At 46.0% G+C, this 22683-nt stretch overlaps 1 protein-coding gene across 1 annotated transcript in view; it reads left to right on the top strand.

The window, feature by feature from the left end:
* LOC311103043 (echinoderm microtubule-associated protein-like 5) overlaps positions 1 to 22683 on the top strand; it is a 55101-nt gene that overhangs the window by 11337 nt on the left and 21081 nt on the right. The window contains exons 2-15 of the mRNA XM_084144538.1: positions 1 to 147; positions 3133 to 3231; positions 3670 to 3738; positions 13820 to 14005; positions 14684 to 14819; positions 15259 to 15460; positions 18301 to 18438; positions 18655 to 18911; positions 19624 to 19836; positions 19932 to 20099; positions 20876 to 20982; positions 21600 to 21718; positions 21845 to 22031; positions 22295 to 22400. The exon at positions 1 to 147 is cut by the window's left edge and continues 13 nt beyond it. Coding sequence (XP_084000664.1) covers positions 1 to 147; positions 3133 to 3231; positions 3670 to 3738; positions 13820 to 14005; positions 14684 to 14819; positions 15259 to 15460; positions 18301 to 18438; positions 18655 to 18911; positions 19624 to 19836; positions 19932 to 20099; positions 20876 to 20982; positions 21600 to 21718; positions 21845 to 22031; positions 22295 to 22400 — 2134 coding nt within the window. The remainder of the gene's footprint in view (positions 148 to 3132; positions 3232 to 3669; positions 3739 to 13819; positions 14006 to 14683; positions 14820 to 15258; positions 15461 to 18300; positions 18439 to 18654; positions 18912 to 19623; positions 19837 to 19931; positions 20100 to 20875; positions 20983 to 21599; positions 21719 to 21844; positions 22032 to 22294; positions 22401 to 22683) is intronic.

Raw genomic sequence — 22683 nt, forward strand, 5'->3', positions numbered from 1 at the left:
CCGGAGCGTGTGCTGGTAGCCACGGGACAGGTGGGCAAGGAGCCTTACATCTGTGTGTGGGATTCCTACACCGTACAGACCGTGTCTATCCTCAAGGACACGCACACACACGGCATCGCCTGCCTGGCCTTCGACCTCGATGGACAGGTACAGTTCTGAGGAAGGGAAAGGGGATACCTAGTCAGTTGCACAACTGAATGCATTCAACCGAAATGTGTCTTCCGCATTTATGCCTAACCATGCTGAGTGTTCATACAAAAACAGTGACACATATGGCTACTCATGAACCAGTATTGAAAGAGTGAATTCCATGTAAAATGTGGATTTTTCTAAGAGAATGTAGAATACAATATTGAGCTGCATTAGTCACTGTAAACCTTCCACATCCCACCAATGTGGTGAGTGATTTGAAGGAGTCAGGCACATGAGGGTAAATCACAGACTAAAAGGGTTTATTATGAAAGTACAGCGGTATGCAGCAATGCGTCAAACACATCCCGGCGATACAAAATACAAGGAGCTCCACTGAGCTAAACTAACCTCCACAATAAACAATCACACACAAAGACAAGGGGGGCAGAGGGAATACTTATACAGGTACTGATGAGGGGATATGAACCAGGTGTGTGTAATAAACAAGACAAAACAAATGGAATGATGAGATGAGGAGCGGCAGTGGCTAGAAGGCCGGTGACGACGAACGCTGAAGCCTGCCTGAACAAGGAGAGGAGGCAGCTTCGGAGGAAGTCGTGACAACATATCCCTCATGTTGTACAAACTACTTTTACTGTACTTTGCTAGATTTCCATATTATTTAACTACATGAAGTGACAGATGTAGTGAAAAAACTCCAGACAGTTGCAGATTATTAGATTAACAGGAATAGTTCAGTAAGAGATTAATATAGCAGCTACATGTATGTACATGACTGTTGTCTCCTCCTCTGCTCTGGGATGGCAGTGGCGCTCCAACTCGGCACGCCCGCTGGGTTGCGTTTCTAAAATGACACATCTGTGATTACTTCAGCGGTATTAGCAGGACAGCTAAACAGAGAGAGAGAGAGAGAGAGCGTGAGAGAGGGGTTTAACTTTAAGAGTCAGCTGGAATCTTTTTCATCCACTGACTCACAGAGTTTGACAGCATGTTGTGAAGTTAAGGTGAGCCAACCAAACAGTATAGGCCCAGAGCTTTGATGACTGGAGGAAGCCTGTACTACAGTAGTTACTTACGAGGTTGTTTTCTCTGTGCAAACTCCTGCTATAGTATTGCAGCTTTTCATGCACATGTTCCCCAATGATAAATTACTAAAGGTATTTTGGGGAGTGTGCTGAGACAGTTTAAGACCTTCCCAAGACCTACATATTGTAATATGATACGTTATGACAGTAAAGGGGCGACAGGTAGGCTAGCGGTTAGAGCATTGGGCCAGTAACTGAAAGTTTGCTAGTTTGAATCCAGAGCCGATAAGGTGAAACATCTGTCGATGTGCCCTTGAGCAACGCACTTAACCCTAATTGCTTCAGGGTCGCCATTGATAATGGCAGACCCTGGCCTTGACCCTACTCTCCGAGGGTGTCTCAGGGAGAGTGGGATATGCAAAAAACACATTTCCAATTCTCACATGCGTATTAATGTACATGTGTGAAATAGGAAAAATATAAGCACCCACCAAATTATTAAATATCACATTTATTACTCTTCATGTCCATTTACTTTGTGTTAAAGTGTTAGTGCCCAAAGTGTCTGTCCTCTACGGATCTGGTAATGTCTATGTTCAAGTCAACATTTTGTGGATGAATTCCGTGTTATGTTGCCCCTTCCAGAAAATAAATAAAGCAACCATGTTGCTCTACTTCTGTATAGTAGCCTTAATATCCACATAGGGCTCTTAATTGCAACCAGTTGGTCACATATGCCCCTAAATATTTTTGCTGTGCATCCTGGAATTTTGATTTGGTAGCACCAGTGTAGCCTGGTTGCCAGTCTTTTTATTCCACTCCTTCTACTCTGTGTCATATGCCACAGAGTAAAAGGAGTGGAACGTTAGTTTAAAAGACTTGAAACCAGACTAGCACCAGTATGTGCAGAAAACAATTCACCCAGATAATAATAGCAACGTTCCCAAAGAAAACTACACTCTTAGAAAAAAAGGTGATATCTAGAACCTAAAAGGGTTCTTCAGCTGTCCCCATAGGAGAACCCTTTGAAGAACCCTTTTTGGTTCCAGGTAGAACCCTATTGGGTTCCATGTAGAACCCTTTCCCCAGAGGGTTCTACATGGAACCAAAAAGGGTTCTACCTGGAACCAAAAAGGGTTCTCTTATGGGAACAGCTGAAGAACCCCTTTGAAACCCTTTTTTTTAAGAGTGTATTTTGAAAACTCAAACATATATTTTATGGAAAAGAGATGTTGTATGTTTCTGAATGATGTATCTTGCTGCCTTGTTGACAATATTACAGAGCGGCGCAGATTACTGTTCGATTTGAGCAGGGAGCGCCTCCCTCACCGGCTTCACCCTGTCCCGTGTCATAGCCCGGTGCAACCGACCCAGCTAAATCGAATCCCCTCAATGACAGAAGTTAGAGCCATGTGTAAGCCTAGCCCTTCGGAATAATGTCAATACATTTCTTCATGTAGACTTTTCGATCCAGATAATCTCAGCATTCTTTGCTGAATGAATACCCCCCAGTTTCACAATGTTTCATCATGAAGTTGAGCTCTACCCTTCATTAAAATACAGTCTTCTCAAACACAGTTAAAGTAGTTCTCATCCCCTCCCATGGATTCTCGCCATGCCCAAACATTGATTCAATGGCAGATCGAAGTGGCCACCCACCACCACACAGAGCAAGGTGCAGCAGAGTAGAGCTGGATTTCCATTAGCATCCCCTCTCCTGCTGCTGCCTACTCACTGGGCTATAGGAGCCCCTTCCAGCAGACCCATACAGATGGGCTCCCAGCCAGAGCCAGAGGCTTGGAAACTGGTGCTTTTACTGTATGCAGCCAATGTTATCTTTTATTTTATTGTAGTCGTAAGTCATATGAGTATAATGTAACAAAATAGTGGTGTTTAGAGTAGACTGTGGTCTGTACCATACATTCTGTTTCATAGAATGCTTTTTCCTTTGCAGTGTTTGGTCTCAGTGGGTCTGGACTCCAAAAACACGATCTGTGTGTGGGACTGGAGGAGGGGCAAGGTGCTGGCAGCAGCTCCTGGCCACGCTGACAGGGTAAGTATACTATAGCATCCTCCCCTCTCTGTCTCAGGCACCAGGCCCAGATCAATCTCCTCATTTACTGTAGTTATAAATGCAGCCAGGATGGAGCAGGAAGGAGCGGGAACCCAAAGGAGACGCACATAAACAAGTTAGGCCTGATTGATCGTTAGCATTCCAGACTCTGTCTGAAGAGATGCTAAGCTAATGAAATTGAATTTTAAAAAGATGATATGTATGCAGCTGTGTTCATTTTTATTCAACCAACATACACACAATGACTCACACAGATACAGACATACACACACTGCCACACCTTAAGTGTTTGTGTTAAGCCTTGTTTAATGACGTTAATTGAAGATGACATCAAAAGTGTTGTAAACGTATTTGTTGCACAGTATGTTTTGCATTTAATTGTACATAGTTAAACTTACCATGTGATCTATCCCACAGATATTTGATATATCATGGGACTTGTACCAGCCAAGCAAGCTTGTTAGCTGTGGTGTCAAACATATCAAGGTACTGTTTAAATCAAGTTCATACCTTACAAAGTGTGTTTGGATCTGTAATTGGTTGTATGTTTAGCACACACAGATACACTATACAGTACCAGTCAAAAGTTTGGACACACCTACTCATTCCAGTGGTTTTCTATATTTGTACTATTTTCTACATTGTAGAGTAATAGTGAAGCCATCATAACTATGAAATAACACATATGTAATCATGTAGTAACCAAAAAACAAATCAAAATATATTTTATATGTGAGATTCTTCAAAGTAGTCACCCTTTGCATTGATGACAGCTTTGCACACTCTTGGCATTCTCTCAACCAGCTTCATGAGGAATGCTTTTCCAACATTCTTGAAGGAGTTCCCACATATGCTGAGCACTTGTTGGCTGCTTTTCCTTCACTCTGTGGTCCAACTCATCCCAAACCATCTCAATTGGGTTGAGGTCGTGTGATTGTGGAGGCCAGGTCATCTGATGCAGCACTCCATCACTCTCCTTGGTCAAATAGCTCTTACACAGCCTGGGGGTGTGTTTTGGTTCATTGTCCTGTTGAAAAACAAATGATAGTCCCACTAAGCGCAAACCAGATGGGATGGCGTATCGCTGCAGAATGCTGTGGTAGCCATGCTGGTTAAGTGTGCCTTGAATTCTAAATAAATCACTGACAGTGTCACCAGCAAAGCACCATCACACCTCCTCCTCCATGCTTCACGGTGGGAACAATACAAGCGGAGATCATCCGTTCACCTACTCTGCGTCTCACAAAGACACGACAGTTGGAACCAAAAATCTCAAATTTGGACTCATCAGACCAAAGGACATATTTCCACCGGTTTAATGTCCATTGCTCCTGTTTCTTGGCCAAAGCAAGTCTCTTCTTATTATTGGTGTCCTTTAGTAGTGGTTTCTTTGCAGCAATTCCACCATGAAGGCCTGATTCACGCGGTCTCCTCTGAACAGTTGCGGTTGAGATGTGTCTGTTACTTGAATTCTGTGAAGTATTTATTTGGGCTGCAATTTCTGAGGCTGGTAACTTAATGAACTTATCCTCTGCAGCAGAGGTAACTCTGGGTCTTCCTTTCCTGTGGCGGTCCTCATGAGAGCTAGTTTCATCATAGCGCTTGATGGTTTTTGCGACTGCACTTGAAGAAACTTTCAAAGTTCTTGAGATTTTCCAGATTCACTGACCTTCATGTCTTAAAGTAATGATGGACTGTCTTTTGTCTTTGCTTATTTGAGCTGTTCTTGCCATAATATGGACTTGGTCTTTTAACAAATAGGGCTATCTTCTGTATACCCTCCCTACCTTGTCACAACACAAGTTATTGGCTCAAAATAGGAAATCAATTCCACAAATTAACTTTTAAGAAGGCACACCTGTTAATTGAAATGCATTCCAGGTGACTACCTCATGAAGCTGGTTGAGAGAATGCCAAGAGTGTGCAAAACTGTCATCAAGGCAAAGGGTGGCTATTTGAAGAATCTCAAATATAAAATATATTTTGATTTGTTTAACACTTTTTTGGTTACTACATGATTCCATATGTGTTATTTCATAGTTTTGATGCCTCCACTATTATTCTACAATGTAAAAAATAGTAAAAATAAAGAAAACCCCTGGAATGAGTAGGTGTGTCCAAACTTTTGACTGGTACTGTATATACAAAAGTATGTGGACACTCCTTCAAATTAGTGGATTCGGCTATTTCAGCCACAGGTGTATCAAATCAAGCACACAGCCATGCAATCTCCATAGACAAACATTGGCAGTAGAATGGCCTCACTGAAGAGCTCAGTAACTTTCAACGTGGCACTGTCATAGGATGCCACCTTTCCAACAAGTCAGTTCGTCAAATTTATGCCCTGCTAGAGCTGCCCCGGTCAACTGTAAGTGCTGTTATTGTGAAGTGGAAAAGTGGTAAGCCACACAAGCTCACAGAACGGGACCACCGAGTGCTGAAGCGTGTAGCATAAAAATGGTCTGTCCTCGTTTGCAACACTCACTACCGAGTTCCAAACTGCCTCTGGAAGCTATGTCAGCACAATAACTGTTAGTCGGCAGCTTCATGAAATGGGTTTCCATGGCCGAGCAGCCGCACACAAGCCTAAGATCACCATGCGCAATGCCAAGCGTCGGCTGGAGTGGTGTAAAGCTTGCTGCCATTGGACAATGGAGCAGTGGAAACGCATTCTCTGGAGTGATGAATCACGCTTCACCATCTGGCAGTCTGATGGACGAATCTGGGTTTGGCGGATGCCAGGAGAACGCTACCTGCCCCAATGCATAGTGCCAATTGTAAAGTTTGGTGGAGGAGGAATAATGGTCTTGGGCTGTTTTTCATGATTTGGGCTAGGCCCCTTAGTTCCAGTGAAGGGAAATATTAACGCTACAGCATACAATGACATTCTAGACGATTCTGTGCTTCCAAATTTGTGGCAACAGTTTGGGGAAGGCCCTTTCCTGTTTCAGCATGACAATGCCCCCGTGCACAAGGCGAGGTCCATACAGAAATGGTTTGTCGAGATCGGTGTGGAAGAACATGACTGGCCAGCACAGAGCCCTGACCTCAACCCCATCGAACACCTTTGGGATGAATTGGAACGCCTACTGCGAGCCAGGCCTAATCGCCCAACATCAGTGCCCAACCTCAGTAATGCTCTTGTGGCTGAATGGAAGCAAGTCCCTGCAGCAATGTCCCAACATCAAGTGGAAAGCTTTCCCAGAAGAGTGGAGTTTGTTATAGCAGCAAAGGGGGGACCAACTCCATATTAATGTTCATGATTTTGGAGTTAAATATTCAATGAGCAGGTGTCCACATACTTTTGGTCATGTAGTATACAGTGGGGAAAAAAAGTATTTAGTCAGCCACCAATTGTGCAAGTTCTCCCACTTAAAAAGATGAGAGAGGCCTGTAATTTTCATCATAGGTACACGTCAACTATGACAGACAAAATGAGGAAAAAAAATCCAGAAAATCACATTGTAGGATTTTTTATGAATTTATTTGCAAATTATGGTGGAAAATAAGTATTTGGTCAATAACAAAAGTTTCTCAATACTTTGTTATATACCCTTTGTTGGCAATGACACAGGTCAAACGTTTTCTGTAAGTCTTCACAAGGTTTTCACACACTGTTGCTGGTATTTTGGCCCATTCCTCCATGCAGATCTCCTCTAGAGCAGTGATGTTTTGGGGCTGTCGCTGGGCAACACGGACTTTCAACTCCTTCCAAAGATTTTCTATGGTGTTGAGATCTGGAGACTGGCTAGGCCACTCCAGGACCTTGAAATGCTTCTTACAAAGCCACTCCTTCGTTGCCCGGGCGGTGTGTTTGGGATCATTGTCATGCTGAAAGACCCAGCCACGTTTCATCTTCAATGCCCTTGCTGATGGAAGGAGGTTTTCACTCAAAATCACATGATACATGGCCCCATTCATTCTTTCCTTTACACGGATCAGTCGTCCTGGTCCCTTTGCAGAAAAACAGCCCCAAAGCATGATGTTTCCACCCCCATGCTTCACAGTAGGTATGGTGTTCTTTGGATGCAACTCAGCATTCTTTGTCCTCCAAACACGACAAGTTCTCTTTTGGTTTCATCTGACCATATGACATATGACATTCTCCCAATCCTCTTCTGGATCATCCAAATGCACTCTAGCAAACTTCAGACGGGCCTGGACATGTACTGGCTTAAGCAGGGGGACACGTCTGGCACTGCAGGATTTGAGTCCCTGGCGGCGTAGTGTGTTACTGATGGTAGGCTTTGTTACTTTGGTCCCAGCTCTCTGCAGGTCATTCACTAGGTCCCCCCGTGTGGTTCAGGGATTTTTGCTCACCATTCTTGTGATCATTTTGACCCCACGGGGTGAGATCTTGCGTGGAGCCCCAGATCGAGGGAGATTATCAGTGGTCTTGTATGTCTTCCATTTCCTAATAATTGCTCCCACAGTTGATTTCTTCAAACCAAGCTGCTTACCTATTGCAGATTCAGTCTTCCCAGCCTGGTGCAGGTCTACGATTTTGTTTCTGGTGTCCTTTGTCAGCTCTTTGGTCTTGGCCATTGTGGAGTTTGGAGTGTGACTGTTTGAGGTTGTGGACAGGTGTCTTTTATACTGATAACAAGTTCAAACAGGTGCCATTAATACAGGTAACGAGTGGAGGACAGAGGAGCCTCTTAAATAAGAAGTTACAGGTCTGTGAGAGCCAGAAATCTTGCTTGTTTGTAGGTGACCAAATACTTATTTTCCACCACAATTTGCAAATAAATTCATTAAAAATCCTACAATGTGATTTTCAGGATTTTTATTTCTCAATTTGTCTGTCATAGTTGACGTGTACCTATGATGAAAATTACAGGCCTCTCTCATCTTTTTAAGTGGGAGAACTTGCACAATTGGTGGCTGACTAAATACTTTTTTTCCCCACTGTATGTTGTCTAATGTAGTACATAACCAGTCTGCTTTTGAAAAGGTGTGATGTCTTGTGTCTTATTTACATAATGTTTTCAGAAAGTTTCGCAGAGAATTTAATGGTAATGCACTCCTTTTCTCTCTGTCTTCTTTGCTTTATCGCTGTGATCATATCAAAGCCCTAAGTGATATATGCAAATTACTTTTATTCTGGAGTTTATGACTATTAATCCATAACATCAGTAGGACAGGCAATGACTCATAGAAATCTATTTTTTCAAGTTAATCTCTATTAATGTGGACTGCAGAGGAGGAACAATTTCTTATTTTTAAAGGAGAATTCAGCATTTTTCCCTTTCAGTTCTTCACATTCAGCTTTACATTTCTCTATACAAACTACTGTCTTCAATGAAGCACTCATATCTCTGCAAAGCCTTGTATTAGATTCATGGTGTTCCACTTAAATGGTCATTAAACACTACTCCCCAAATGAAATTTTGACCAAATTGTTGTCTTGAGAGAGAGATATATCACAGGGAACTTCTGTTTTCATAGGATACTTTTCATTTAGTTGAGTGTGCTTCTGTGTGTGATTGTGTGTTTATCATTGGGATAGGAATTGATCTACAGTTGAAGTTTACATACACCTTAGCCAAATACATTTAAACTCAGTTTTTCACAATTCCTGACATTTAATCCTAGTATAAATTCCCTGTCTTAGGTCAGTTAGGATCACCACTTTATTTTTGAGAATGTGAAATGTCAGAATAATAGTAGAGATAATGATTTCTTTCAGCTTTTATTTCTTTCATCACATTTCCAATTGGTCAGAAGTTGATATACTCAATTAGTATTTGGTAGCATTGCCTTTAAAATGTTTAACTTGGGTCAAACGTTTCGGGTAGCCTTCCACAAGCTTCCCACAATAAGTTGGGTGAATTTTGGCCCATTCCTCTTGACAGAGCTGGTGTAACTGAGTCACGTTTGTAGGCCTCCTTGCTCGCAGACGCTTTTTCAGTTCTGCCAACAAATGTTCTATAGGTTTGAGGTCAGGGCTTTGTGATGGCCACTCCAATACCTTGACTTTGTTGTCCTTAAGCCATTTTGCCACAACTTTGGAAGTATGCTTGGGGTCATTGTCCATTTGGAAGACCCATTTGCGACCAAGCTTTAACTTCCTGACTGATGTCTTGAGATGTTGCTTCAATATATCCACATAATTTTCCTTCCTCATGATGCCATCTATTTTGTGAAGTGCACCAGTCCCTCCTGCAGCAAAGCATGATGCTGCCACCCCCGTGCTTCACGGTTGGGATGGTGTTCTTCGGCTTGCAAGCTACCCCCCTGTTCCTCCAAACATAAAGATTATGGCTAAACAGTTCTATTTTTGTTTCATCAGACCAGAGGATAGTTCTCCAAAAAGTATGATCTTTGTCCCCATGTGCAGTTGCAAACCGTAGTCAGGCTTTTTTATGGCGGTTTTGGAGCAGTGGCTTCTTCCTTGCTGAGCGGCCTTTCAGGTTATGTCAATATAGGACTCGTTTTACTGTGGATATTGATACTTTTGTACTTCTCCAACCTAAGTGTATGTAAACTTCCGACTTCAACTGTATCTACCTTATCTGTAATATGGAGGTACTATCCTCCTTGACATAGGTTTAGTATTTCTCAGGGGACATGGATCTCAATGATGACTCTCCATCCTATTTGCCCTGCCTGTTGTCTCCCCCACCCCCCACCCCCATCCCTCATGATAATACCCCTACTCTCCCACAACCCCACTGCAGCGAACCAATCCCCCCTCTCTCTCTCTCTCTCTCTCTGTCTCTCTCTCTCTCGCTTTCTCTCCCTCTCTCCCTCCCTCTCGCTCTTTCTCCCTTTCCATGTCTATCTCTCTCTTTGTCTTTCTCTCTCTCTCTTTCTATCGCATGATGCCAAGGCAATCCAGCAATCGCCCCACATAATTCCCGAGCCTTTACCCTGCGGACCATGTGACATCTGCTCCCCAGCCCTGTGCTCACTCAGCGATTATAGCACTCAATGCATCCAGGAGATTTAGCCCCAATAATCCCCTCACTACAGTCCCAGAAAAACACAGTCTCTGGGACTGTCTGCCGCCCCCACCTCCACACAAAAGACAAGAGGGAAGCAAGAGGATCCACCATTAGCTAAAATCCTTTTGCGATCAGAAGGTCATTTGATTTGGCTTTGACTGTGACATTTGCTTAGCAGCCATGTGCCTGGGACTTGCAGACACGCACGCGTCTGGCTGTTCAATGATTAGTTGTCCCCCACGATTAAGTCGGGGAGGGGACTGTGGATCTGTCTCCGTCCGTTGGTACATTAGTACGTTCGTACGTTAGTCACACGCGATATCTCAGACAGCACTGGCCCAATTTTGACAAAACTTGGGTGAATGATGTGTCTTGCCATAGAGATCTGGCATTTACACAATTACACTGATTGGCCAGATGGTGGCGCTATAACAATATATTTAAAAATCTTACTTTGAAAGATCTCGCCCCTCACCCCGTTTGACCTAAAGTCATGAAATTCGGTACATAGGTCACTCGCCTCACAAGGAACACATTTGCCTCAGGGACCCATAAGGTCCGCCATGATGGAATTTCCGCCATTTAGAATTTTGTGAAGAACACTTAAAACGCTACTTTTCTGGCACAAATCTTGATATGTGGCATCTATGGACAAAGGTCTCTCAACGCAATATTTTCCAGACTAGTACCTAAAACATGGTTGCCATTGACCAATAAACATTCATGTGGGTGTGGTCTGGCACATAAATGCATATAAATCAGTCAAGGATATTTGTATTGTAACATACATTTGTACATATGTTGCAAACACTGCCAAGACTCAGCATATGCAAGAACATTCATATTGACCACACAGTGGCGCTATAACGGGCACATGTTTATATCTCTTCATCTGTTTGACTCAGAGTGATGAAATGTGGTACACATGTTCAGGGATATTAGTCTAGCTAACGTACACAATATCTCATACACCACTGTCCCGATTTTGGCAAAACTTGGGTGAATGATGCGTCTTGTCATAGAGACAAAATTACACTAATTGGCCCAAGGGGAGCGCTATAGTAATCAACTGTACGTACATTAGTCACACGCGATATCTCAGACACCACTGGCCCAATTTTGGCATTTGTGGGGGACGACGTTTACTGTTGCCTTGATTAAGGAGATCCTGCCGTGTGTCTATCACCCTTAGCGCTCTGTTCGACCTTCACGTAGGTGGCACCCAATGTGCACATATATACGCTCAACCACACTAACACACATTCTGTGCTGAGCTGTTAGGGAGATCTTGATATTTTGAGGATGTAGACAGGCAGACAAGAGAGGCAGACATGCAAACAGGGATGCTTAAGATGTAGGGTGGGATGATTTCAAAGCCTCCTCCGGCAGGACCCTGACACAAGTCAGTCAGCAAGTATCCTTACACTGCGTCAGTCAGTCATTGCTGTAAAATGGAGAATAAGCCAGTCAGTCAATCAGTTCCGTAATGCTCAGTCAAGCCGTCAGTGCCATGACATTGAGAGTCACTGTAGTGGTTATGAGCGGCAAGCAGAGAGGGGGAATGGTGTGGTGAGGAGGGGGAGTTGGTGCCTGCCTGCCCTGGCTGATGAATTACACCCTCTCCACTTTGCTTACATTAAAAGGTTTTCCCTTGAGAAGCGGTGTAGGAAGGTGGCCATGTTACTGATTGACTGACATTCTGCAGATCCTAGGCTGGCACACTTAGCTAGAGCATCCCCCTCTCTTTCCCCTTCATCTTCTTTATGACTCACTGTGGCCAGCCTGAGTCTTGGCTGGGGAGGATGTCTGGTCTTGCTGCTATCTCTGCTTTTAAAGAGAGTGGTTTTACTTGTTATTCTGTAGCAGAATTGAAGTGTTCCACTACGCTGTCGCTACAGCTCTCTCTCACTCACACTTTCGCTCACTAGCTCACTCACTCACTCACTCACTCACTCACTCTCTCTCTCTCTTTTTTTCTTTCTTTCTTTCTTTCTTTCTTTCTTTCTTTCTTTCTTTCTTTCTTTCTTTCTTTCTTTCTTTCTTTCTTTCTTTCTTTCTTTCTTTCTTTCTTTCTTTCTTTCTTTCTTTCTTTCTTTCTTTCTTTCTTTCTTTCTTTCTTTCTTTCTTTCTTTCTTTCTTTCTTTCTTTCTTTCTTTCTTTCTTTCTCTCTCTCTCTCCCTTTGTTCTCATTATAAACCCTCCAGCCTCTCGTCTCCACTCAGCAGTAATTTAGAGCAGTGAGGGGATTAGCCGTTGCCCGCGTATCCCTGTCTTATCAGACCCAGGCAGGCAGGGCCACCCAGGCGCCCACTCATGCTGCCTCCATTCCCACTGCCTGCCTCCACAACAGGCTGAGGCTGGGACACAAAGCCCTGCCGAGATCCACTGAGTGCCACCATTACGGCTACACAACTCAACACGACCTGCCCTCACGCCAAGTACCCGCTCTCACGCCAAGTACCCGCTCTCACGCCAAGTACCCGCTCTCACGCCAAGTACCCGCTCTCACACCAAGTACCCGCTCTCACACCAAGTACCCGCTCTCACGCCAAGTACCCGCTCTCACGCCAAGTACCCGCTCTCACGCCAAGTACCCGCTCTCACACCAAGTACCCGCTCTCACGCCAAGTACCCGCTCTCACGCCAAGTACCCGCTCTCACGCCAAGTACCCGCTCTCACGCCAAGTACCCGCTCTCTTTTCCTGTACACTACTTTCTGGTTTTACTTCCTCAGCAGGATTAAGAACATCCTCCCCTGTGGTGTCCCAGGTCCTCAGACGCTCAGGGGTGGGACAGTGGGACAGTGGGACAGTGGGACATTGGGGCTGTGTAGTGGAGATGATGATGTTGGCCTGTGATAATTGATCCCTCCTGTTAATACATTGGCCCTCTCTCCCTCCACGGCAAAGTGTTAGTGATGCTCTCACTGGCTGGGCTGATACCAGAGCTCATCCCTGGCTCCTATCTTAGCTCTGCAGACGTACAGCTCTCTTCTCGTCTGATACGTAGTACACACTATACTGCACTTAGCGCCCTCTGTGGAGGATAGTGCTACTATCTACATCAGACTCAAAGGTTGTTTGGAATTTGGTTTACTTAAAGCCTGCATGTATAATGCATCATGATTACACCTATAGGCATTTTACAGTTGAACAGAGATCCAGGCTCTAGCTAAAGCTAGGGGGATAAATATTGAGATGAGAGACAGTCAGGAAATGAGAAAGCCTGTCATGTTCCAGCTGCTCCCTTTGACGAGTGCATCTCTCTGTGTGCTCTGTCACGTGCCACGGTGCCAGTGTCTGGGCATGGGAAACACAACACACACTCAACTCTTTCCTTTGATCTCCTCGTCATGCAGACAGAGCGGCTCTCCGCTTTATGGACTTTGTCCGCGGTCTGGAATGTGCCCGTGCATCCCAATGACCTTGTTCATAGATTTGTCACTCCACAAATAAACACAATTTAAAATGCTGCAGCCTTGTTTCCATGCTAGATAAAGTTTTTAAATAATATTATTAAAGTATGACTCTCAGGGCAGGATGAGTTGGTTGATTCATTTATTAACCACCACATTAAACTCAGTCTTCTCTCCTGTCGCCCCTGTTTGTTTCTGGGTTCAGTTTTGGAGCTTATGTGGCAACGCCCTGACCCCTAAGCGAGGAGTTTTTGGCAAAACGGGAGATCTCCAAACTATCCTCTGCCTGGCCTGTGCCAGAGATGAGGTCACATATTCAGGTACCTTGAACGGTGACATCTACGTCTGGAAGGGCATCAACCTGATCCGGACAGTCCAAGGAGCCCATGGAGTAAGTGTGTGTGGTTGTTGTTTCTAACTTCTAATCAGCTTAATTCTGCCTCACTTCCTGGTGGTGTCTCTTGTTTATGTGTCACCCCTGTCAGTAGTGGGCTGTAGTTTGAGGAATGCTAAGCAGCAGACTCTTTTCAAATCAAAAGATGTCATGCTATGCAGCTCAGGCTTGCATTCCCCTACAGCCCCCACATGTCTGCCACAGGCCTGCTTTCACATTCAGACACAAAACTCACTCAATCACAATGCCTGCCTACCTACACCCACCTTAGTGCTATCGTTAGAGGATGATAAAACACATCATCATCCATGTCCAACTCACCCACCTACGACTGAACAACTCCTCCATCCATAGAGCTTGGTTTATTTCGCCTGATGCAAGCGTACAAGAGGACATGTTTAGCAGGGTGACGCCATGTCATGTAGCCCCTGTGGCTCTACTTCCACAGCAGGCGGCCCCCGGAGCGTGCCAATAAAAAAGGAAAAAAACAATGGTTCAAACGCTTTATGTAATGCACCGTTGTGTTATCTCTTCAGGCAGCAGCTAGTTTTTAATTGTGAAAGTCTTGTTAGACATGTATCTGCTGCAGCAGGGCTGTTACTAGCTGCTGTACCGCTGGTCTGTCTTGTTCATTTATGGTGCACATCCCCACTGACAGACTGTCATTTCTTCCAGTCAGGGATTTTCAGCATGAATGCCTGTGAGGAGGGCTTTGCCACTGGGGGCCGGGACGGCTGCGTCCGACTATGGGATCTCAACTTCAAACCAATTACTGTCATCGATCTCAGGGAAACAGACCAGGGATATAAAGGTGACATACAACTCCCCCATCTACTCTTCTCTACCCCACACAGAGCCAGTCCACAGGATGCCAATGTGCACTGAGTCGTTAAATTAACCAGTGTGTTCTTCTCATGTTGTTTGATAGTACAGGCCTTTTGTATACCGGTAGACCCTTTTCTATTAAATCTACAGGAACTATTCTAGGGAATGATAGTTGTTTCATTTCTTCTTTCTTTCGTTTGATTTGTGGTCTTGGGCCTAACAGTAGCTAGAGGTGAAAATAGCAGAGGTGGTTAACTGTGAGCAGGGCCCTGTACAGTCAGAGAACTACCTCTGTCCTTATGTGCATGAAAGCTCATCTATTGTATTGTTCCATTCCCCTTATTGGTTATTCAGCCACTCTGTGTGTGGGTGTCTGTCTGCATTTTTTAAATCCATTAACTGTTTGTGCATGTGTGTGTTGACAGGGTTGTCAGTGCGCAGCGTGTGTTGGCGCGGAGATCACATCTTGGTGGGCACCCAGGACAGTGAGATCTTTGAGGTGGTGGTCCACGATCGCACCAAGCCCTTCCTCATCATGCAGGGTCACTGTGAGGGGGAGCTGTGGGCGCTGGCGGTGCACCCCACCAAGCCCCTGGCCATGACCGGCAGCGATGACCGTTCAGTCAGGTGGGTGACCAAGTACAACCACTGTCAAACCCTAGGATTAGTTTATGCTCATTATAACCACAGTATCCCACCCACAAATGCAGTTACTGAAATGATCTGGTGTGTCCAAAGCAATGTATACATACAGGTACACATATTCAGGTACTTATATGGTTCATGAAGGAATTGGACCCACATGACCACTTGCAAAGCTGTCTCTGTCTCTGTCTCTGTCTCTGTCTCTGTCTCTGTCTCTCCCTCTGTCTCTCCCTCTGTCTCTGTCTCTCCCTGTCTCTGTCTGTCTCTCCCTGTCTCTGTCTGTCTCTCCCTGTCTCTGTCTCTGTCTCTGTCTCTGTCTCTCCCTCTGTCTCTCCCTCTCCCTCTGTCTCTGTCTCTGTCTCTGTCTCTGTCTCTCTCTCCCTCTGTATCTCCCTCTGTCTCTGTCTCTGTCTCTGTTTCTCTCTCCCTCTCCCTCTCCCTCTCCCTCTGTCTCTGCCTCTCCCTCTCTGTCTCTGTCTCTGTCTCTATCTCTGTCTCTGTCTCTGTCTCTGTCTCTCCCTCTGTCTCTGTCTCTATTTCTCCCTCCGTCTCTGTCTCTCCCTCCATCTCTGTCTCTGTCCCTCCCTCTCCCTCTGTCTCTGTCTCTCCCTCCACCTGTCTCTGTCTCTGTCTCTGTCTCTGTCTCTGTCTCTCCCTCCACCTGTCTCTGTCTCTGTCTCTCCCTCTGTCTCTCCCTCTGTCTCTCCCTCTGTCTCTCCCTCTGTCTCTGTCTCTCCCTCTGTCTCTGTCTCTGTCTCTCCCTCTGTCTCTGTCTCTGTCTCTCCCTCTGTCTCTGTCTCTGTCTCTGTCTCTCCCTCTGTCTCTCCCTCTGTCTCTCCCTCTGTATCTCCCTCTCCCTCTGTCTCTCCCTCTGTATCTCCCTCTCCCTCTCCCTCTGTCTCTCCCTCTGTATCTCCCTCTGTCTCTGTCTCTGTCTCTGTCTCTGTCTCTCCCTCTGTCTCTCCCTCTGTCTCTCCCTCTGTCTCTCCCTCTGTCTCTCCCTCTGTCTCTGTCCCTCCCTCTGTCTCTGTCCCTCCCTCTGTCTCTGTCTCTCCCTCTGTCTCTCCCTCTGTCCCTCCCTCTGTCCCTCCCTCTCCCTCTCTCTGTCTCTGTCTCTGTCTCTGTCTCTCCCTCTGTCTCTGTCTCTGTCTCTGTCCCTCCCTCTGTCTCTGTCCCTCCCTCTGTCTCTGTCTCTCCCTCTGTCTCTCCCTCTCCCTCTGTCTCTGTCTCTGTCTCTGTCTCTCTCTCCCTCTGTATCTCCCTCTGTCTCTGTCTCTGTCTCTGTTTCTCTCTCCCTCTGTCTCTCCCTCTCCCTCTGTCTCTGCCTCTCCCTCTCTGTCTCTGTCTCTATCTCTGTCTCTGTCTCTGTCTCTCCCTCTGTCTCTGTCTCTATTTCTCCCTCCGTCTCTATCTCTCCCTCCGTCTCTGTCTCTCCCTCCATCTCTGTCTCTGTCCCTCCCTCTCCCTCTGTCTCTGTCTCTCCCTCCACCTGTCTCTGTCTCTGTCTCTGTCTCTGTCTCTCCCTCCACCTGTCTCTGTCTCTGTCTCTCCCTCTGTCTCTCCCTCTGTCTCTGTCTCTGTCTCTCCCTCTCCCTCTGTCTCTGTCTCTCCCTCTGTCTCTGTCTCTGTCTCTCCCTCTGTCTCTGTCTCTGTCTCTGTCTCTCCCTCTGTCTCTCCCTCTGTCTCTCCCTCTGTATCTCCCTCTCCCTCTGTCTCTCCCTCTGTATCTCCCTCTGTCTCTGTCTCTGTCTCTGTCTCTGTCTCTCCCTCTGTCTCTGTCTCTGTCTCTGTCTCTCCCTCTGTCTCTCCCTCTGTCTCTCCCTCTGTCTCTCCCTCTGTATCTCCCTCTCCCTCTGTCTCTCCCTCTGTATCTCCCTCTGTCTCTGTCTCTGTCTCTGTCTCTGTCTCTCCCTCTGTCTCTGTCTCTGTCTCTGTCTCTGTCTCTGTCTCTCCTCTGTCTCTCCCTCTGTCTCTCCCTCTGTCTCTCCCTCTGTCTCTGTCTCTGTCCCTCCCTCTGTCTCTGTCCCTCCCTCTGTCTCTGTCTCTCCCTCTGTCTCTCCCTCTGTCCCTCCCTCTGTCCCTCCCTCTCCCTCTGTCTCTGTCTCTCCCTCTGTCTCTGTCTCTGTCTCTGTCTCTGTCTCTGTCTCTCCCTCTGTCTCTCCCTCTGTCTCTGTCTCTGTCTCTGTCTCTGTCTCTGTCTCTGTCTCTGTCTCTGTCTCTCCCTCTGTCTCTCCCTCTGTCTCTCCCTCTGTCTCTGTCCCTCCCTCTCCCTCTCCCTCTGTCCCTCCCTCTCCCTCTGTCTCTGTCTCTGTCTCTGTCTCTCCCTCTGTCTCTGTCTCTGTCTCTCCCTCTGTCTCTCCCTCTGTCTCTCCCTCTGTCTCTCCCTCTGTCTCTGTCCCTCCCTCTCCCTCTGTCCCTCTGTCTCTGTCTCTGTCTCTGTCTCTGTCTCTGTCTCTGTCTCTGTCTCTCCCTCTGTCTCTCCCTCTGTCTCTCCCTCTGTCTCTCCCTCTGTCTCTCCCTCTGTCTCTCCCTCTGTCTCTGTCCCTCCCTCTCCCTCTCCCTCTGTCCCTCCCTCTCCCTCTGTCTCTGTCTCTCCCTCTGTCTCTGTCTCTGTCTGTCTCTGTCTCTGTCTCTCCCTCTGTCTCTCCCTCTGTCTCTCCCTCTGTCTCTCCCTCTGTCTCACCCTCCCTCTCCCTCTGTCTCTGTCCCTCCCTCTCTCTCCCTCTGTTGCTCCGTTTCTGTCTCTCCCTATTTCCCTGTCTCTCCCTCTATCTCTCCCTCTCCCTCTGTCTATTTTGCTGTTTCTCCCTCTGTCTCTGTAGAATATGGAGCCTTATAGATCATGCACTGATAGCTCGCTGTAATATGGAGGAGCCTATCCGCTGTGCAGCTGTGAGCACGGACGGCATTCATCTGGCGCTGGGCATGAAGGACGGCTCCTTCACCGTCCTACGGGTCAGGTGAGTACAGGGCAGAGATCAAAGCGCACATCTGATTCTTTCTGATTAGCTTGGTATGAACTTCATGTTAACTTCCTTTTTTTTGCAATTTCATTACTCATGAACAATATGACAAGTTAGTGGATGCATGGATACTCAATTTGATTAGAGGATGGTTGTTTTTTATTGAAAGAATATAGTGAATGACCTTTCCAGTAACGTCCTCCCTCTCAACAGAGATATGACAGAGGTGGTCCACATCAAAGACAGGAAGGAGGCCATCCATGAGCTGAAGTACTCTCCTGACGGAGCTCACCTGGCCGTGGGATCCAATGATAACTCTGTAGACATCTACGGCGTGGTGCAGAGGTACAAGAAGGTGGGAGAGTGCATTGGCTCCACTAGCTTCATCACACACATGGACTGGTCCACAGACAGCAAGTATCTGCAGACCAATGACGGCAACGGAAAGAGGCTCTTCTACAGGATGCCAAGTAAGTCTGACGATTAGACGTCTCGGCATGCAGATAAATGATACTGTGAAGAGCCTTATTCTCTATGGGAAGGAAAGTGCACCGGCTAAGACAGGATATCTCTTGTGTCATTTCTACACTGTTATTAATTATATTTAACTGCTATATGTGTCATGTATGACTTGTTGTAACTATAGTGACATATGGCTAGGGCTGTGACGATTGTGTAATTTTGGGTAACGATTAATTGTCATGCAAATGGCCACGGTTATTGTCATAATTGTCATTTTTGTTTAATTTTATTTTGAACTTGTAAAGCATCATAATGCATCTTTGAAAATGATCTACGACATATAACGCAGCCTTGGTGACACCCCTGGCTCAAAAACAAATGGTTTTGACTGCTTGGAACTTTTGGAAATGAAGCTTCTCCTCTCGACTGTGCCGTCCTGCTTGTAAAATGATGACCAACTTTACCCACCATGTAAAAATGTTAAACTGCAATTGAGTAAACTACTGTATATCTACTTAAAAATAAAGTTGAATCCCCTCCCCCTCCTAAAATGAATGTGTTAAGACGATTATGACGATCATTCTTTTTAGTTTGGTTATTATAGGATAATTGTGCCAGCCCTACATATGGCCATGACACAACATTGTCATGATGACTAATGTGCTGCTCATTTGATGTTTTAGTTGCACATGATGGAGTTATTATTGTCTTTCTACTCAGGCGGTAAAGAGATCACCAACAGGGAAGAGCTGAAGCTGGTGCAGTGGTCCTCGTGGACGTGTGTGTTGGGCCCAGAGGTCAACGGAATATGGCCCAAATACTCAGAGATCAATGACATCAACTCTGTTGACGCCAACTTTAATAATCAAGTTTTAGTAACAGCAGATGATTATGGATTAGTGAAGCTTTTACGGTACCCGTGTGTAAGAAAAGGTAAGGATTTCCATTGGTTTCTCTATTCATTGATGTGATGTTGTCAGTTCATGCATTCACAAATTAACCTAAAACTACTCTTCTCTCTATCCCAGGTGCAAAGTTTAAAAAGTATTTAGGTCACTCTGCCCATATAACCAATGCCAGGTGGTCACATGACTACCAGTGGGTGATAACCATTGGTGGAGCTGACCACTCAGTGTTCCAGTGGAAGTTTGTCACTGACAGAAAGTCGAAAGAAGCTCTTCACATAGCACCTCAAGGTACATCACTGTCCCATTTCTATTACTGCCCCATTCTATTCTATAACATCACCCCTGCTAAATGTGAATATGACTCCGAAGTGCAGAGAAGTCTAGTAGACTCTGTGACCCTTCCCCTTGAATGGTGTTCCTTATCCCAGCTAAAAGCTTTCTACATCAGGTCATAGGTCCACAAGATCACATTTGAAGTGACACTAGCTGGAAGAGCACTTTCTTGTTTGTGTACAGCTCCTACGACCTTGACCTCATTTGTAAGTAATGTTTCTCAACTAAATGGTCTCAGACAGAGCTGTGCTGCGCTTTGTGAAATGAAACAACATACTAACTGCCATTCCATTTAATTTTCCTAATGGACCAGCAAGTAGCAGCCTAGCAGTGCCAGGGCTACTCACTGCCTGGTCTTGGCACGGCCAACCGAGTTTCTCTGCATCAGCATTTTTATGTCTCAGTCTGAGTAATAGGGCTGCTCAACGGGGCAAGCAGTCCACCACTTAAGTCTTTTTAAAGGCTTGCTTGATGAATATGAGATGTCATCTTTACCCAGCAAACTATTGTTCTGTGATCCACTTTGGTGTTGGCTAAAATGGGACTCAATACTGGTTGTCTGCTAGTTATGGATTAGTGTGTTTTTAACTCTATTCAACAGACTGATGTGGGAGCAGCTGGGTGGTAGAATAGATCTGATGTGGGAGCAGCTGGGTGGTAGAATAGATCTGATGTGGGAGCAGCTGGGTGGTAGAATAGATCTGATGTAGTCGTCTTCTTCTCTCCCACAGAGACGTTGGGCGACTCCGACAGTGAGGAGTCGGACTCGGACCAGTCGGACGTGCCTGAGATGGACTCAGAGATCGAGCAGGAGACACAGCTCACGTATCGGCGGCAGGTTAGTGACACAAAGACTCCCGAGTGGCGCAGTGGTCTAAGGCACTGTGTCGCAGTGCTTGAGGCGTCACTACAGACCTGGGTTCTATCCCAGGCTGTGTCACAGCCGACCGTGACCGGGAGACCCATGAGGCGGCGCAACATTGGCCCAGCGTCGTCCGGGTTAAGGGAGGGTTTGGCCGGCCAGGATTCCTTGTCCCATCGCGCTCTAGCGACTCCTTGTGGCGGGCCGGGCTCCTGCAAGCTGACTCCGGTCGCCAGCTGGACGGTGTTTCCTCCGACACATTTGTGCGGCTGGCTTCCGGGTTAAGTGAGCAGTGTGTCAAGAAGCAGTGCAGCTTGGCAGGGTCGTGTTTCGGAGTACGCATGGCTCTCGACCTTCGCCTCTCCCGAGTCCGTAGAGGAGTTGCAGCGATGGGACAAGACTGTAACTACCAATTGGGGAGAAAAAGGGGTAAAATTACAAAGAAATATATATATTTTTTAAAGGTTAGTGACACAACACCTGCTCTCCTCTCAGATGGCTTTGCCTTTGAAAATGACACATTATGAAAAACAACTGATATTACATTGAGTAAAAACCTTAACAGATTCTTTATATTGTATTTCCATGTCCAGGTTTACAAAGAAGATCTACCTCAGCTCAAAGAGCAGTCCAAGGAGAAGCACTGTGTGATGGCCATGAAGAAGAGGGAGAGAGCACCAGGGAGCGGGTTGAAGCTACACTTCATCCATGGGTTAGGAGACCTCCGGCAGCACCACATACCATTAAACGTCACACAAACAATAGATAGATTCTGAATGATATTAATTAATCATTATTATTTATATTAATAATTGTTCCCTGTGTTGTTCTGCTCCAGCTACAGAGGCTACGACTGCAGGAGCAACCTGTTCTACACCCAGACAGGGGAGATAGTCTACCACGTGGCGGCCGTGGGGGTGGTGTACAACCCACAGCAGAACACCCAGCGCTTCTACATGGGCCATGACGACGACATCCTGTGCCTGGCCATCCACCCCCTCAAGGACTATGTAGCAACAGGCCAAGTAGGTAGCACTGCTAACAATGAAATATTCAGAGACAGGGATAGAGTAGCTACCCCCCTCAGGGCCTAAGGGTAGAGAGGCTGACCTCTGAGGATACCTTTGAGAGCTGGAGGCTCATATGCTTATGGTGCAAAGTAACCAAAGATGATTTCTTACTGCCAAGACTGTGCTTAAACTATTGCATTGCCATGAGTGGGTGTGGAAGTTGCTGTGGATGAGTGGAAGCATTATATGGAAGCTAATTGTTTCTTCTGTCTGTCCAGGTGGGGCGAGACTCTTCCATCCACATATGGGACACAGAGATTCTGAAACCCATGTCTGTGTTGAAAGGATTCCACCAGCTGGGTGTGTGTGCCTTGGACTTCTCAGGTAATACCCCAGGGCTGTTTACAGATGCTTTCCATACACTCTCCAGATAATGTAACACATTGAACACAACAACGACCAATTTTTGCTTTAATCTAACCTGACATTCTCAGTCAGCCATGAAGAAAAATAACTATTCCTTCACACAGGAGGTGCGAGTTGAAATCTGTGACAATTTAAGAGCATTGCTCTGAACAACCACGTTACAGAAATAGTCTGTGTACTCTGGCAGGCTGGCACATCAAGGAAAATGCTCTCATCTCTCTCCCACTAATTGGCCACAGAC

Source organism: Coregonus lavaretus (genome assembly GCF_964263955.1).
Source record: "Coregonus lavaretus genome assembly, chromosome: 27".
NCBI classification, from domain to species: Eukaryota; Metazoa; Chordata; class Actinopteri; order Salmoniformes; family Salmonidae; genus Coregonus; species Coregonus lavaretus.